The sequence below is a fragment of the Erithacus rubecula genome, assembly GCF_903797595.1.
Source record: "Erithacus rubecula genome assembly, chromosome: 16".
NCBI lineage: Eukaryota > Metazoa > Chordata > Aves > Passeriformes > Muscicapidae > Erithacus > Erithacus rubecula.
This window is the reverse complement of record NC_136668.1, coordinates 13,526,464-13,544,377: the sequence shown is the minus strand read 5'-3', so window position 1 is coordinate 13,544,377 and position 17,914 is coordinate 13,526,464. Positions and strand designations below refer to the sequence as shown.

The window sequence follows — 17,914 nt, the reverse complement described above, 5'->3', positions numbered from 1 at the left end:
TCATATTTTACACTTGGCAGTGCAGGCAGGAGAGAAACCATCCTTGTATTAATTGGCAGTATTTGCAGTTATGCTCTGAGGCAGACACTGGCATATACCTGAGCAGCTTCTCAGGCAACATCTGTCTTGGCTGAGGGAATCACTCCATCACCTCTGAAAAGGTGCAGGACTGTGCCTTCCAATTTTATGCAGTGGCAGAGCTTGCAGTGATCTGTTTAGTCAAAGACAGAAAATTTACCTTCATAAATTCATCCTCCAAGATTCTGAATTAAATAATTGCCACCTGTCTCACTTAGGTCAGTGCCAGTAAGAAACAGAAAGAGTGAGTGTGGGCAGAATGTTGGACAGAATGTCAAATACTACAAAAATTAGACACCTTTTTTCTCTGCCTCTTTTTATCCTGCACACCTCTTCACCTGGTGATTCACAGGGGCAAGTGGGTGACTGCAAGAAACTAGGAAAACCTAGCACTTTGTGAAGGAAAATAAGTAACAAAATTATTTCTCAAAAGTTTTCAAAGATTAGTTTACTCCAGAAAGTAACATTATCCAAGATAATGAATTCTTCTGACCAAATAATTCCAAGAAAATCTAAAGAGAACAGTACAAAAGTCAAGCATAGCCAAAGTCTCTCTGGATTCAAAACTGGATGGGATAACATTCCTTAGGAAAGGGTAAAAACCAGTGGGCACTCAGGCCTGTTCCTGCTGACACTGCCCTGCTGAGGGAACAATGAATCCAAACACTAAAGGAGAAGAAGCAGATGGAAAACAGCACTCACTGATTAATTCAGCAATCACCTGTGGAGGACATGCTAAGTACTTCACTCTAGGTCAAAAAAAAGCCTTCCAGACAATTAACAAGCTGGACAAGTCAGTTAAGAAAAGGAACCAAACCTACACTTTTTTATAAGCTTCTTTCCCCAATTGGCTTTACCTTTTCTACTATCACAGCCTAAGAAGTGTTTGATAAAAATGAAGCACCTGTGCAAAAACATTTCCTAAGAAAAATCCCAGAAATGAGAAATTATTTTCAAACTTTCTCAAATTATCCCACTGATTCTTCAAAGTTATTGCAGAAAACTGCTCCCTGCAGTAACTGGGAAGCTCACCCCAAACACACTTTAAGAACCACTGCTAAGCACCAGGCTGAGCAAAGCTCTAGAAATACAGGACAGGTGGCAACCTGTGGATCCTTTCCAGGGAGGTTTTCATAGCTGCCCAAAGTTTTTCTACTCTCATGTTGCTCCCTGCTTCTTACTCTTCATTCCTTAGCACAAAGACTTTGGTGTGTTTGTGCTCATAGCACCACTGCAGCAAGAGATGAAGGGCTGGGAGCAAAAAACTTTTTGAAAAAAAAAATCATGTTGAGTTTGGAAAAGGAAAACCATAGAAAGAAACAACAGAAACAATTAAAAAAAACCACTGAAAACCAAAGTTCATTTGTTTCCAAAAGTTGTTTTCTTATTCTTTTTCTTAACATATTTGGAAGAATACTTCAGTGAGGTAGAAGAATCCATTTCAGAACATGACATTCAATTTTATTTAAAGAGCAACATTATCTGAAGTATTGAACAAGCAAGTGACAACACACCTAGAGGATCACTTGCTTCATCACAATCACGATGCTTGAAAGAGTCAAAATCCATAAGATAGCATTTTAATAATGCATTTTAAAAATATACAATGGCAGTAAAAGTGGGGAAAGGAAGACAGTTTGGAAGATCTGAAGTTGTAGAAGAGGAAGCAACAGTATTTGGGAAGCAGCTTGGAAATTATGAGAAAGGTAGACTGGAAAGTAGGAAACAAAAGAAGAACCAACAAATAATTCATTAAATCTAAATTGGGAGAGAGCAGTTTAACCAACTTCATAAATGAGAGGAGGAACATTTTACCAATGAGGTAGTGCAAAAAAATGTAGATTAACTATAATCCTTAACCATGTTTTCTCACCAAGGTGATGATTCTGGAAGAACAGGTCAGGGATGATATAAAAATCAAGGCACAAACTTAAGTCTAAGCACCAGCATTTTTCATAAAATGTAAACAAAGAAACTCCTAGATGTGAAGCAACAAACATCTGTAAGGTTTCAGGGAAAAGCCCATTAGGAAAGGAAACACTGAGACTTCCAACAGAAACTGAGAATTTGGGGAAGTATCAATTGACAAGGAAGGGCAGCACAGCCACAAAAACATTCATAGTAGTTGTATCTTAGTTAATGCACAAGGCATGAACTAGGCAGACAAACAGAATTAAGAATATGAGGTGAAGAAAAGCAAGAATTCAATGAGCTGTCACTGTATATCAGCCTGAGGGAGATCTGATACCCTTTGGTCAAATATGAAGGAAAGAGGAGAGGTCAAAACCAGTGGCCTTTGGTACTAATAGAAAAGGCAAAGAGGAGTCATCCCAAGCAGCTGAAATTAAAACAAAGCTGCCAGAAAAGAGGGGAAAATCCTCACAATCCAAACATAAGGAAGAAAATATTCACTTGCAATAAAAGCTGCTGGGAAATCAGGAGCAGACATAAGCACCTTGTTTCTAGCTTCACATGTTCCTAGGAATTTGTGAAGGTTCTGGTTAGTACATTGGAAACCAAGCAGGAAAGGGTGCAGAAGCCAGGACAACAAGAACAGTCTTTGTAAACCAGAAGTTAGAATGTCCTGAGGAGACAAAGTACTGACAGGAGAAAGGAAAGGGGGGAAAAAAAAAAAAGAAAGGAAGGAAAAAAAGGGAAAAACTGCAGAGCACATGAACGCAAACACAAACAGTAAAGAAGGGAGGGGAAACAAGAACTTCCATGAGAAGAAACTTTTCAGTGCCTAGACTCAGTTCACAGAGGGATGGGATTACAGCAGTAAAGCAATGTTTTAGAAGAAGCTGTAGAGACTACTTAATTTTTTTTTCCTTTTCATCTTTACCCTTGATGAAACTATTTTGCCTCAGCCATGCTTTTTATTCTGTCCCAGGCTGAACTTGGCTTTGAGCTCAGTGGCTGAGCTCATCAAGCCCCATGTCGTGTGAAATGTTGACATAAGTTTCAAGCTCCCCCAGAGGCAAACAGCTGCTTTGTGTATCCAGAATGCCTGCTAAATGATCACTGTGATTCACCCAAACACCAGACACATCTCTAACGACCAAGCAAGCAGAATGCTGCATCTGCAGCAACAGAAATTCATGTCACCCACAGTACAGCCACTCAGTTTGAGAACTCAAGGTATCTATATGCAATATAAGTCCTGCTATAAAGCAATTTCCCAACTTCAGCTTAAACACACAGAGCTGCTGCAAAGCACAAGGCAGTTGAGATGAATACAGAATAGCAGCATGAAATCTCCTTTGACAACAAAGGGAACAGGCTATATAATGGAACAGTTTCATTTACCCTCAAACTTCTGCAGGCAGGTTTTTTGGAAAGAAGTTTATACCTGCAGAACCCTGGCCTGACCTGCAATAATTCAACAGCCTTGCTAAAATGAAACACTGATGAGTTGAGTTTGACTTCTATACTTCAAAACCTTTTCAGGCACATGTCCAAAGCTCAGCTGGAATTAGGTGATGCATCCTTCACAAGGACAAGAAAGACTCATGAAGATTCCTGCTCCATTAGAACTACTGGAGGCACAGCAGCTTTGGTTTCAATAGAGGGAGCCTGAAAGGTGTTTAAATACAGGACAGGTGTGCTCAGCACACCTGAGAAAAACCCAATCCTTGCCAGCTTCACTAAGTAGCAAGTGGGTGAAATACAAAAGGATAGTTTTCCACCTTCACCCACAGATAAACTCCAAACAGGGAGGTCTCTGGATCAGCTACATCATCTGCTTGCTGGTGACACAGAGCCAAAGCACAGCACTACAAAGAGAGCCTAAGTTTTGATACTGGAAACAAGTTACAGTCCCACAATCACCCAATTAAAGAGCAGTTTACAATTAAGAGGTTTCCTATCACACAGGGCATTACAGAGCTAACTATGGCAAAGAGGCCAGTAGCCATCAGCAGGATGTGACTCCTATATAAAGTATTTCAAAATGACTGTCAGAATTATGTCTGGAAAAGAGGACATCCATGTAAGAGCAGGAGACAAACTGCTGGTTTCATTAGCAATTTCTTACTGATATTATTCAGAATGTGCAAAAGAGCATTTCTGATTCATTGCAGGTCTGATTTACCTTATCCTTAAATGTGTGCCACATGTAGCTCCTGTAAGAGAATACACCAAAATTTTCTTACAATCCTCTCCATTTAGCTTCTTTTTAAAAAACAGTAGGATCTGTGCTTAACTCCCTCATCACAGAAACAACTGCATTGCTGACCTTCTCCTGAGACCCCCAACAGGAATCTAATGGGGCTGCTTTGGTATCAAGCCCAGGATGCTCAAGTTATAATTCTTTCCCCTACCTTGTGGTGGCAATGGGAAACCAGCCACGGTACCATCCTATTCAATGACAACTCTAAATAGCAATGGGAGCTGCAGCAGCAAGTCATGCTATCAAATAAATATGCTGACAGAGGCCCAGCCAAGTCAATGTGCTAAATGGACAAGCAAGACATTCTCTCCTCGAATAAAGATCTGGTTGATGTGGCGTGTGAACACCTGCTGATAATCCACCTTGGGCCTCCTCCTCCGGGACTGGCTCCTTGCCCGGGCCCCAGCAGCACTGGCCCCCTCTGTGTGGGCAGTCCTGCTGCCCCCATCAGCTTCACTTCTGTCACCTGGGGTCTTCTTCTCTCCAGCTCTGCCCCAGTGTTTCTGCTTCTCACGCTCCTCTTCTGCTCTCCCTCGTCCAGACCCAGCTCTCAAACTCAGTGTCTGAGAGTCATTTGTCAGGGCCAGCTCCTCTGAGACAGTCTTTGAGTCAGCTCCCTTCTTCCCCGAGGATTCCTGCAGCTTGAGTCTGTCAAACAGCTGGAAAAGGACAATTGTAGCTATGACCACACTGGTAAAACAACAGAGGCCACTTGTTCCACACTTTTACATTGTATTTTCATGTATAATCTCAAATCAGCTGAGAAGACACAGTAACAGATCTCCACCAGCAATAAAGACCATGTTTGCTTACCAAAGTCAATCAGTGACAGAAGGTGAATGAGTCTCTTGCATGGTCATGACTGTCTTAATGTGAGCACCAAGGGATTTAATTTTGGGAGCAACAGTGCTGGGTGGTAGCCTTTAACCTTGGTCAGGATAAACACAGAGTTGCTCCTACATCTCTCTTTTCCCCATGTTCTTTTAATGTTGTCAGACAGTTTTAGAGAGATTTCCACCCTTGTGTCATGAATCCCTAAGACAAGGGGCCTCCATTAGCAAAGTCTGTACACTAAAAAACTGTTCCCCAAAACAAAGTAAAAGATGATCTGTGCATATTCTGGGAGGTGAGCAAGCCACAAACAACAGAGAAATGATAAAAGCTACAGCAGCAGACCCAAAGCACTGTATGAACTCATTAATCTAAGAGTACATGGTGCTGAAACTGGAAAAAAATTGCTTTTACTCTGGCAGCAGACAAGATTTTATGAAATAATGACAAATGAGATTTTTTGGTTAGCCTCTCTCTTCCCAGCAACAGGATGGAAAGCCAGTGCCTGTGAGAGTCAGCTAAAGGAACAATGACAACTTGATTATTTTTAACTAATCTTTAAAAAAAGGAAGGGTGGGATCTATGAGAAAACAGATTTAAATGGCAGGAATTTGAAAGCAAACTCCTCACAATGCAACAGTTTAAATGTTTTTTGTGATGCTCCTCTGATGTTCAAAAGGCCTGGAGCTGTTGCCATTCAGCAGGCACTGCCCTGTCACATTTTTTCCCCCTTCATTGTTCAGAAGTTCATCTATCATCTCTTCAGTTGTCAACGTGGTAAACAACTCTATTTGCAGCTGGATCCTAGGGAGTAGAGAGCTTTGGAGATCTTGGGCTTCACAGTACCCAGACTGGAAGCTCAAATGACCAAGAGCTGTGTTGTTTCTCTGGCTGCAGAAACAGACTGTGCTATGAGGAACTTGAGTACCAGAGGGATGCCCTGCCATGACAAACATGGAGCTGATCAGCCACAGGTGCAAAAACACACAGAACAAATCCCACATCAAAACCCACTGATTGACCTTCTAGAAGCTCAGCATGCTACAATAAGTAGTGGCAGCGAGTCTGATCTGATTCTAAAGTGGAACTTTAGTAACACTGAATTAGTAAAGTACTTTCAGAAAGATCAGAACACATTTTGGGTATTTTTTTGCTCAGTTCATGTTATTTTAGAGTCATCTGTAAGAAAAGAAGGTAAAATATTTCAAATGTAAACATGGGCTTCAAATCAATACTCCCCTTTTATTACTTTGAAAAAGGAGATCCTAATCAGAAAGAAAACAGGAGATGTCACCTACTCGGGTCAGTGAGAGCTGAGGTTCTGCATAGAAGGCTTTGCCCATTACTGGTTTTCTGTAAGTCTCATCCACATCTGTCAGGGCCTAAAAAAGATAAAAGAAACTGAAAGATTAAAATTAAAATAAAACACGAAGCAGCTTTGGACCAGCTTTGTGTCAAAGCATTATGAAATTATGTTCTGAGAGAAAAATCCATCCCAGGAACAAGCTGTGCTTTGGAGCTGGTTTGTTAATCATCTAAATTGTACTGAAGTATAAAAGCAGCAGCAAAGTTCATTCTGCATTATATCCAAAATCTCTCTTATCCTTGCCTGCAAAATCCTTCCTTCCTCCCCACTTCCAAACTTTTCACACCTCCAGGCTCACAAATATTTAATAGCTGCTTTTCCATCTACTGTCTTTAAGATCTTCCCAAGGTAGAAAACAGGGAAAAGCTTTTGTCCCTGGCAGCTCAGTGATGTTAGTGAGAGAAAACAGAGAAGCATCCACCATTATAAAAAGATTGGGTTTTGCAGAGAAAGCTCTGGAAGCTTCTGATATTCCTCATATTCCACCTTCCTGTGTTCTTATACAAAACCTCTGAAGATGTTGGGAACACTTCAAAGATTCTCTCTCACCTAAAACCTAAGATGGTTTGGCACAGCCCAGATGTACCAGTCCAACACCAAGTACCACTTAAGTCTGAAACCCAGCACTTGGTACCAGAGCAAATTAGTTTGTAAACCACAAAACCACATCAACCTTCCCCATATACATTTGCTTAAACCTATCACAATTTTCAATTTTCAATGCAGCAGTTCCAAATCAAGGGCTGAAACAACAATTACCATATTCCAGAATTTGTCAAATGCAACCAAAAAGCCCGTGCAGACCCCACGAAGCCCTTTGAAAGTGCGGATGTGGACGTTAATCCTGACACCATCCCGGACACAGCGATGCAGCTCCCCCAGTGGGCTGCCCTCATGGACTGCAACAGAAAGAGAACATCAGCAGTCTTCACAAAATACACAGAATCATAGAAGAGAATGGCCTGGGTGGAAAGATTGATGAAAGATCATCTTTCAACTCCCTGCCACAGGCAGGGACAGCTTCCACTAGACCAGATTGCTCAGAGCCCCATCCAGGCTGGCCTTGAACACTTCCAGGGATGGGGCAGCCACAGCTTCTCTGGACAACCTGTGCCAGGCCCTCACCACCCTCACAGCCAAATTTCTCTCTAATATCTAATCTAAACCTACTTTTTTCAGTTTGAAGCCATTCCTGCTTTTCCTGTCATGACATATTCTTGTAAAAACTCTCCCTTCAGTATCTATCTAAAAACCATGTAGAAATCCACTCTACATACAAGTATGGCAGAGCTTGGCCCAACACTTGTGTTCACAACAATAGCAATGAAGAAGCCCCAAGCACTGTAGAACACTGTGGCTGCCATTACCAGACCACCATAATTCTTCTTACAATGGGGGGTCCAAAGACTTAGGAAAATATGAAGGTTTTGCTTTACATAGCCCTCAGCCAAATCAGCCTTAGCTGAAAATCTTTTTGCTACATTTCAAAAACATGCCAAGTAATTCCAACTGTAAATAAAAGTGGTTGAGAGGGGAACAGAAAGCTCATGGGGGCAGAGTTAGTTCCACAGAAAAGACAAATGCCTGGTTAAGGCTACCTCAGATTAGTTACGAGCTGCAAATAAAGAATTGTAGCAGATTTGTTCCTTTTCTTTACAAGGGGATTTCTGAAACAATGAATGACTCAAAATCCTTCAACTTACTAAACTGGACCAGTTTAAACTGATGAAAATGCATTGTTTCAGTTAAGATTTCAGCAGCCAGCTGAATATCCTTCAAAGCCATACAAGCCTTCAGCAAGGAAATAAAATTACTCTAAGGAGCAGCAGCAATTAAACCATGCTAAACCTCAGGGCAATAATGCTTTAACCAGGACAAAAGTGGAGGAACTCAGTAAAAAAGTACAGCTTGCCTGGCTCACACAAGCCTTGCCTGCACACCAGAAATCTTTGCAAGTGTAACTTATCTAGAGAGGTGGATATTATTTACAACTTTCACCCAGGCCTTGGCACCCATTTGTTTGTGCAAACACAGCCCCAGGATTGCTGTACAATTCCTACTAAGAGTCAGGGAAAAGACTTGGCCTGAAATCTCACACAGTTCTCCACATTAATAAAATATGTGAGCCAGAGATGATCTCTCACCTTGTGCTTTGGGGACTGTGCATTCAAGGTTTGATTTGCATACCAGAAAGTGTTTGTTGTAACTGTAAAGTGACTGTGTAAAAAACAGCTGATCTGCAGGACTGGGCTGCAGGGTAATTCATGGCCACAGCAGGGATATCTAAATCAGTTTCCTCTGAATTAACCTGATCACATTTATTTTTTGAGATCCATTGTCTTCTTGCCAGCCCTCTCCAGCTGGATAACTGCAGGAAATTGGTTTCACACAGAGCATAAGCTGTCTCAGCACCTCCCAGCCTTGCTTAGGGGGTCTTTCCACAAGTCTCTGTGTCTCCTTCAGCTGAACTGAAAATAAACTTATATTCTGGAATTGACAGATCCATCACAGGAACCTCAGATGACACCATCACAATATCAAATTGATGCTTCCAAACAGAAAACAGTATTTTTTCTAAGCAACCCTGAGAACTTAAAATCCAGAGTTATTTATGGATTTTAAGTTCCAATATTCCCTTTAAGTAGGAACTCTATCTACAATTTTACAGAATTCTACATCCAACTCTTATTTCCAAATATGCCTTTGCCTCTCAGCACCCAGGAAAACACTGCAAATCTCTACCAAACCTACACTCTGCCACTTATCCTTGCTGTATAAGGTTCTGGCTCCTCCATGGCAAACCTCCAGCTTCATCTGAGCAAAAGGGCAGAACATATCATCCAAAAACCCTTCAACAACCTGACATTCTCAGAAAAAAAATAAAACCAGCAATGCAAGGCATTTATTTTTGGAACACACCTCCTCTGCAAGCCCCAAAGACTGCAATGAGCAGGCTCAGCACACGACTAAATCTGTCTGTGCCTTCTGTGTTGTTAAGGACCAGCATGAACAATGTTTCAATAGATAGGGAAAAAAGTTACCTAGTTGGTACTCAAACTCCAACCCTTACCTGCAGAAAATAAGCACATGTTTAATACCAAGACTTATTTTCATCACCAGTGCAAACTAAGAATCCCTGCATTTGTGCAGAACAATAAGTGTGATACTTCAGATCATGTATCATCTATAGCAATTGTGTTTTAGTGTCTAAGCAAGAAAAAGGTTTTGCCTTGGCTATTCAGAATTGAATATTCTGGGCTTTGCCCTTTTAGAAAAAAAATAAAAAATGAGGTGATGGTAAAGATAATTAGCTCCCAAAATAAACTCCAGTATTTTTAATTAAGTGCACTAAAGTCACATCCCACCTGATAGCAATGCCATGTTTACCCTGACTGCACATATAACATTTTTACAAGAAATACATACCATCATCACAGCTGATGAATTTACATCACAGCTGCCTCACACCTCAATCCACTGTTCTGCCATCCTGTTATCAGAAATGCCAGTATTTCTGCCTGCAGGATGTTTGGGTAGCAACCAAATAACAGCAGCGTGTTACAGACTTACCCTGTGGTCATGGTTTAACTACATCCTGCACTGACCTAATTATCAGTCCTGGTTTAAAATAGTACTTTTGAGAATACAGCAGTGTTTCTTCCCTTTTCTCCTTAAAACCAAGAGGACGTATATAATTCACCAATTAACACCACCACAATATCATGTCATCTCTGCGTGAGCAGCTCTGTGAAATGCTGTTCCTCATTCCTGCACAGCATTTCAGGGAATCACGGAATGGGAGGATCCCGAAAGCCCATCTCGTTCCAATCCCCTTGCCATGTGCAGGGACACCTTCCACTCCACCAGGCTGCTCCAAGGCTCATCCAACCTGTCCTTGAACACTGCCAGGGATGGGGCAGCCACAGCGTCTCTGGGCACCCAGTGCCGCTGCACCTAAGTGTCATTTCCCATCAAACTAAATCATTCCCTCCACACCATCCACACCCCGCACTGTCACCCAGCCGCTTGCCCAAGCCATCGCTCCCTTCTCACCCCCAAACTCCGCCGCAACTCCACCGCGCCCAGCCCCACCCGAGCACGACCCCGGCCCTCACACCCTCCCTCAGCCGGGGCCGCGCTGCCCGCGCCCTTACGGGGCATCCTGGTGAGGACATTGCGCGGTGCCCGCCGCCGCCGCCTCGCCGTTCCGCCTTCGGCCCCCTCCTGCTCGGGGCCCGCGTTCACCATGAGGCTGCGGAGGCGCTGGATGCGCTCGGGGTCGGCGGCGGGCGGGCCCCGGCGGGACGCGCGGCCGGCGGGGGCAGCGCGGCGGGCGGGGGCGGCGCGGCGGCCGGGCGGGCGGCGCAGGCCGCGCTGGAAGCTCTCGTACTCGGCGAGGTTGTTGAAGCAGGGCGCGGCGGGGTAGGGCAGCGGCGTGCGCGGCGAGTAGAGCGCCAGCAGCGGGTCGAAGCGGCTGGAGCTCACGTCCAGGCGGCCGGGGCTGGGCGAGCGGCGGCGGGAGCCCCGAGGCTCCGTGCCCGCCGCGCCCGCCTCGTCCTCCTCCATGCCGGGCTGCGGCCGGCCGCGCCGCACAGCGCCGCCGCCAGAGGGCGCTGCCGCGCAACGCCGCGGGCCTGAGGGCGGAGCGGCCGCCATGGGCGGGAGGGACCGCGGGCTGAGGGACCGGAGAGCGCCCGGGTGTGAGGGACAGCGGGGCCGAGGGCCGGAGAGCGCCCGGGTGTGAGGGACAGCGGGGCTGAGAGTGCCCGGGTGTGAGGGACAGCGGGGCCGAGGGGCCGGAGAGCGCCCGGGTGTGAGGGACAGCGGGGCTGAGAGCGCCCAGCAAATGCCGCCGAGGTGGTGAAGGGTCTGGAGCACCACTCTTTTATAAGAGACACCGCAGGAGCTGGGCCTGCTTAGCCAATAGACAAAAGGATAGTGCCAAGCTCTTCGCGGTGACAGGACGAGGAGCAGAGCATGTATACTAAAACACAAGAAATTTCACCTCAACGTGAGGAAAAGCTTGTTTACGTTGAGGGTGGCAGAGCGCTGGAATGGTGCCCAGGAGTCTCCCTCTCTGGAGATATCCCAGGTTCACCTGAACACGTTCCTGGATAACCTGTTCAGCTGTCCCTGCCCTGGCAGGATGGTTGGGCTGGATGATCTCCAGGAATCCCTTCCAACCCTAACAAATCTGTGATTAATTTGTTATCCCCACTGGTGCAACCCTCCCCCTGCAGCCCACTCTGGGGACCATCCCTGGATCAGGGACCAAACCCCCCTGCCCCAGACCATGAAATCCCACCTGAGCAACAGGCAGCTGCAGCATAATTTGCAGTTTAATGCATAAAAGAATACACAGGGCAGAGTCATTTCACTGAGGAACAGCAAGGAAACACTTTTTTATAGGTTTTACTGTAATGATTCACCACCTCTATTAATGTTTCATAACAGGTTCCCGTACCTTTAATGCCTCTTGTTACAACAATACATCAGCCACAGGTTGCTCACCAGCTTCAGAGGAAACACCTCTTTGTTTACTGTGGTGCAGGACTCCAGCAGCTACAGAAACACCTGTGTGCTGTGTGTGCCACCAACACCAGGCTGCTGCTTGAGCCTTGGGAATCGTTACTTTCCCCTACAGGAGTCATACACATGTACACCTCATGCATGAGGATACCACAGGGAGTTTCTTTCTCTAGAATTTATCTCAATACAAATTAAAGGCCATGGTTGTACAGACAATCCTTCTCGTTTCCAAAGTCTGCATCCATATGTGAATGGCTATGTTGACTTGTTCAATAATATTGTAAGAATGAGTTATTTAGATGACTATGACCTAATACACAATGCACATACATAAAGATACTGTAGAATGTATCAGGCAGCCATAATATATAAAATAAAAAACCTATATAATACTTTCCAAACATAAATAATGGCTGCCAAATTAGTTTTTTAATCTTTCATCTGTTACCAGGCTGAGAAAAGCCAGCTGCTACCAATTCTGGAACAGTTGCTTTGTATGTAATATCCAAAGTCAGGCACCAAGCAGTAACATGGAATTTCAAAGTCAAGTAAATGTATTTGTGTTGGAAGGTAAAATACATTCATTGCATGTATTTAATCAGTACAGAGAAGCAGGAGGGAGCCCTGTGCTATTAAAAACTCACAGACTCATTGCTAATCTCAGGAAGAACCTGAAAAGTTGAAGTTTACATCAGTATCTGGTCAGAGGGTTTTTTTTTTTTTTTAAACACCAAAACCACATTGCCTTCTGCATTCTTCTGCAGAAAAGAGTAGACTGATAAGAGAATTAATGGGAAATTAATTCAGTATTGTGACCTTCTTCAGTCACACTTGATCCTTTCTTTCTATTTTTATGGCCAGTCCCAACTGCTGACCATCTCCTCATTAGCAACAACAGGCCCAATTAATGTTCTGGGATGTTTTTGAAACCAGCTTGGTCAGAAGCAGCAATAGCCATTTAAACACCCATCACCATAGCTGTATTTCTGCACTGAAACAGGTTAATTCACTCCAATTCCAGTTACACTGGGACAATCCCCTATCCATTAGCAGAAATATTTCTGTTCTGAGATGTCAATTTGGACAAAGACTCTTAAGTGACAGTTAAAACACAATAGAACTGTGCATAGAGCAGGCAACACACACTCCTCCCTTCCCTCCAACAAACATGGATTGGCAGCACTGCTCTGTCTGTGTCATTCCCAGGAAAATCAGAAAACAGCAGCACTAATTGCTGCTGGCTCCCTCTTTGCACCTGGAATGTTTTGTTTTTTTTTTTTTTTAATATGCAGTGCTGTGCACAATAGGAGACAGTGAATTCCCAGGCTATGGAATAAGAGGAAAGATGTCTATCCATGTTCTAACAGAATTCCAGCCTGTACAGTATATTTATTTTTAACTTCACTGTTTGGAACTGTCACCACTTACAAGTCCCAGGAATGAGAAAGACCACGTAATGAAACACAGCAGGGAAAGTACTATTATTTATATTTTTTATAAGTATAAAAATCCTGCACATTTGACAAACACTTTTAAAATCAACCATAGAAAACTTCTGGGCTACTCCATTGCATTTCAGTAAGAATCAGACATCAGGCAGTTGAATAGTTTGTCATTCATCTGACTAAACACACCAACCTTGAAATTTAATACTAAATCCCAATTTAAGTGTTCTGGTCCATCTCAGTTGAAAACAAAAATCAAAATATTAATTTTCTGTTCACATATGCAAGCTTTTTTTACAGTCCAGAAGTACAAAAAAATACCTCATTGTTTAAATGCTATAGAAATACAGAAAATTTCTACATACGTTTTTTACAAATACACATGTACAAGGCAGGAACAGGCTTAATTCATGATGAGCTCTTAACATTCAAAATATAGTATGATTTTAGCTTTGCACATGGGCATATCCTGTATGTCAGACAGTGTCTTCTTTTTAGGCAGCAACAGTGCTAAACCCAGTGTAGCTGCTGAAGAGGGTTACAGGTCAAACTCTGCCAGCCACCATTCGTATTCCTCACCTGCCAACAACCCAAGCAGAGCAAAATGCAAACTACCAGTTATGCTCATCAGAAATATCAACTGTCCTCAGCCAGAATCTCGGGATACTCCTCCCAAAACTGGTCCCCAATGATGTCACAGTGCAGGGGAACAACTTTAGTCTTAGTCCGGGTCACTTCCACTTCTTTTTCTTCTTCTTCCTTTGGCAGTTTTATTTTCTTAGTGATGACTTCATTAACCTGAAAATACAGTTGGCACATTAGCAGACATAAAAGGCTCCAGAGTGCATTCAAAAATTATAATAAAAAAAAAATTAATAAAAAACCAGGTATTTCTGCCACTAAATCAATCATAGAATAATGAACATTTCCAAGTTACCTTAAAGCAGAAAAGGACTAAGCCAACTATGAGCTGAGCCACCTGATTGAACAGAAGTTTGGAATTCCTGTGCCATGGATATGCTTGGAACCTAATCCTGGGAAGGGCCTGGCCCCAATGATACACACGTTATCATCTGCTGATACATGTTTCATCTCAATGGTCATAATTTGTATCTAAGCCAGACTTCAGAGACTGGGATTTTACATTATGCTCCTAGAAACAGCTCTCAAAAACATCTCCAAAACAATGACTCATCTTTCAGATAGTTATATGGCAAATACAGTTAATTTAAAAATATATTTATTCCTAGACATACACTGGAGATACACAGTCTGTCTGCCACAGTGTAACTATTTAAAATAAGAGCCCAGAGGAAGTGGCAATACAGTTTTTTACCTTCTGCCATATTAGGACAGTTCCTTTTCTATACATCAAAGGTTCATTGTTGTAGTTGATGTTGAATTCAGAAAATAAGATTTCATTCTTATCTCCAGCCAAAGTTCCCTGAGAGGAAAGGAAAAGAAAAATACTCTTAAGAGAAAACAAACAAATTGTATCTTTAGGGTAGAGGAAGGGTGAATATTGGAAGCAAGACAGGTATCTGTAAAGGTTTTCTACCTTGAAGTCTCAAGGTTTAATTGCTTTTCTCAACATAGGAATTAATTCCAACTGCCAAATGAGTATTAAAACTGAGAGGGCTTTTATTACATTTTCAAGACAAATAGAAGACAGCCAACTAATTTCAGAAGAAAACAGGAATAATCTGCTAAGATCTGCACAAGGAGACAAAACACTACAGAAGGGACTGGCAATCAACAGGACCTGAATTCTGCCACTGTTCCTCATGTGTTTGGATACTGAACATTTTATGACATTTCTAAGATTTCTAAAATTGCTAACTAAGAATTTAAAATCCTGCTAATACTTGACCAAAATTACATTATTTGCCAGTGGTATAAATTGAATTGAGCAATTAAAGAAGCTGTTGATTACACCCACAAAATTATTACAGCAAGGACAAGCCAGGGGTGCTGGGCAGGCACTTAGCAAATCTTATGATTTCATTTTTAGCTGTAAAAAGCCATCACTTCAGCAGACTCTTACCCTCAGCCTCTCCTGTGCTTGCACTGGTGTCAAACCACTTCTCTGCACAAGCATCCAGAAGACTGTATTATAAAGGTTATTAATATGGCCTAGAGAAAACACAGAAATGAGTGTGAGGAAGATTATTTATCAAATCTGAGTGACTACTTGGGGAAAAACAGCTTTATTTCCAGTGCTGTATCCAAGAAACAGCCAAGAGTAATGGGAAATTAATGTAATCAGTTTCTAAAGAAGATACAATGTTTATAATACATTTCTAAGGTACTGCATATCATGACTAGAAGATAGATTTCACAAGTGAAAAGGGGACAGTAGAGCCTGAAGGGTGTTTATGTATAATGTAAATTATTTTCATTTGACAATAGGGACAAGGTACTGACAAAGGTGTAGAGACAAATCCAATAGTCTGTTCTAACATGGAATATTCAGCACTTTTGATTACTACCTGCTGTGAATTTAAATATTCACAACTCCTTATTAAAGATGATTACCTCAGCTAAGCCAATTCTGATTATCAAAATTAAGTTATTACTTCTATTAGCAGTTCTAATATTGCTTGTGCTGAACTCACTCTCAAGGATGCAATAAATTTAGCTGTAGCCTGAACACTTTGAATTTCAGCCAGTACCCATACAAAGCTCAGAACAAGTGTAATATTATTGAAAACTACCACCCTACCTGCTGTTCTTTCACTGATAATTATATATACAAACACACTGGCAGAATGAACATTTCTGTTCAGAGGAAGTGAACTCAACTGCAGAAATCTCTCTGTTCTAGGAACACTTACAGTCTGCTTGCCTCCAGCTGAGGTAGTCCTTCAAATTCTGGTTGCTGGGATACAAGACAATTCTTCCATCAAATCCTGGTGGGTAGAGAAGCTGCTGGTCCTTAAAGTAATCCTTCCAATAGAACACGTAACTTGAGGAAAACTGGGAGACCACATGAGTCATGAACTTACTTGCAAACACAGAACAAGAGGAAAAAAGAAAGAAACACATGAGTGTGATTATATATCTGTGGTTCTCTGAGGTATCAGTAGTGATAATTATAGTAGCAGCATTTCTTAAATAATGGCCAAACAGATGAGGAATGGCACAGACTTTTGAAAATAGAGGTACTGAGAACTGTAACATTTTTTAAAGGAATGTCTGTTTATATGTTTTGATTATTTATATAATAAATCCTTGATATAATTTTTTTACAAGCTCTGTATTATTGAACATATTTTCCTGAAAGATCACATGTAAAGAATCCACATGAAAAACCTGAACTAACTGCAGTCTAAGCACCAGCCCTCCTCCTAACCTCTGTGTGTAGGTAAATCTGAAGAAGAATTATAAAGAGATGTTCAGTATCAAAGCAGCTATTACCTTGCTCTTCTTTTAAACCACCTGCTCTTCTTTTTGAAAACAAAACTATATTCATCACTCTGTCCATAAGCAATAGCAATATCCTCCAGTTCTTGCATCACTGTCTGGGCACACTTGGTCATCAGGTGCAGAGCACGGTCATCATTTGGCTTTTTGAATTCATGCTGCTCAGAAAACCTTCAAAACAAAAATGGTTCCATAAGAATCCCTTAAAAAGCCACTAAAAATGGTAACCCATTTATTTTGCTCATATTTGCTTTATATGAATATTGATTTTGTCAATACTGACAAAAGAATTCCCTCCAGATATGAAAACATAAATCTGCTCTGGATAATACATTCTCGTTCCCACCAGTACCTGACCCTAATCAGTCTTTCAAAGCAGCTGGTTTATGTATTTTATTGGAAATGGGTAACAAATACTACTTTCTTACAGCGAGTATTCAGTATTCAGTCCAATAAGGGCAAAGTTATCAAAACTCAAGCGCTTTACCAAAACCAGAGATAACATCCCAGCAAGAACCTGTGCTATCCACCTGCCGAGTGAACTGTGCCCCATTTACCTCGAGGGGAGGCGAACGCAACACACACGCACTGACTCCAAACCCCAATAACATCCATATAAACAGTCCAGCAGCTGCTGTCCCTCCCCAGCACACCCAAGGCACTGGAACCATTTCCCTACTGGGACCACCGGCTCTGACGCCGCCCGTGAACACAAAACCCCGCTGGAATCCCGTGCCCTGGAGAGGCCGATGGGGACACGAGGCTCTCTAACCCCGCACAGGAACAGCCCAGCGCTACCCGGGCACGGGGCAGGACCGCGCTGTCGGCACAGCGCTCCCAGCCGCACCGCAGGGTCCCCGCAGCGCCCGCCCGGCCCTGCCCGCACCTGTGGAAGTTGCGGCCGTCCAGCCGCACCACGATCCAGCAGTTGGGCAGGACCGAGTCGTCCGCCTCGAAGTCCCGCACGTACTCGAACTTGCTCTTGGCCATGGCGAGGCCGCGCGGGGAGCCCGGAGCGCAGCGCGCAGCGATGGCCGCGCCCGCCCGGCAGCAGCGCAGCATGACCGGCGCGGA

General features: G+C 43.0%; 2 protein-coding genes across 3 annotated transcripts; both read right to left on the bottom strand.

Moving 5' to 3' along the window:
* Positions 1-1,457: 1,457 nt before the first annotated feature.
* Positions 1,458-11,112, bottom strand: LSM11 (LSM11, U7 small nuclear RNA associated). Its single transcript, XM_079319427.1, has 4 exons — positions 10,598-11,112; positions 7,203-7,342; positions 6,376-6,459; positions 1,458-4,905 (listed from the first exon to the last, which is right to left on the bottom strand). The coding sequence occupies exons 1-4, from the start codon at positions 11,097-11,099 to the stop codon at positions 4,522-4,524; spliced, it is 1,110 nt and encodes a 369-aa protein (XP_079175553.1). The 5' UTR covers positions 11,100-11,112; the 3' UTR covers positions 1,458-4,521.
* A 2,331-nt stretch (positions 11,113-13,443) lies between these two features.
* Positions 13,444-17,914, bottom strand: THG1L (tRNA-histidine guanylyltransferase 1 like). Of its 2 annotated transcripts, XM_079319959.1 has the most exons (6): positions 17,727-17,914; positions 16,835-17,011; positions 16,252-16,421; positions 15,462-15,550; positions 14,754-14,861; positions 13,444-14,215 (listed from the first exon to the last, which is right to left on the bottom strand). In XM_079319959.1, exons 1-6 carry the CDS (start codon positions 17,900-17,902, stop codon positions 14,054-14,056), a joined length of 882 nt encoding a protein of 293 aa, XP_079176085.1. In that variant the 5' UTR covers positions 17,903-17,914; the 3' UTR covers positions 13,444-14,053. The 2 variants fall into 2 exon arrangements, with proteins under 2 accessions (XP_079176085.1, XP_079176086.1); XM_079319960.1 differs by lacking the exon at positions 17,727-17,914 and having other exon boundaries at positions 16,252-16,417; positions 16,835-16,974.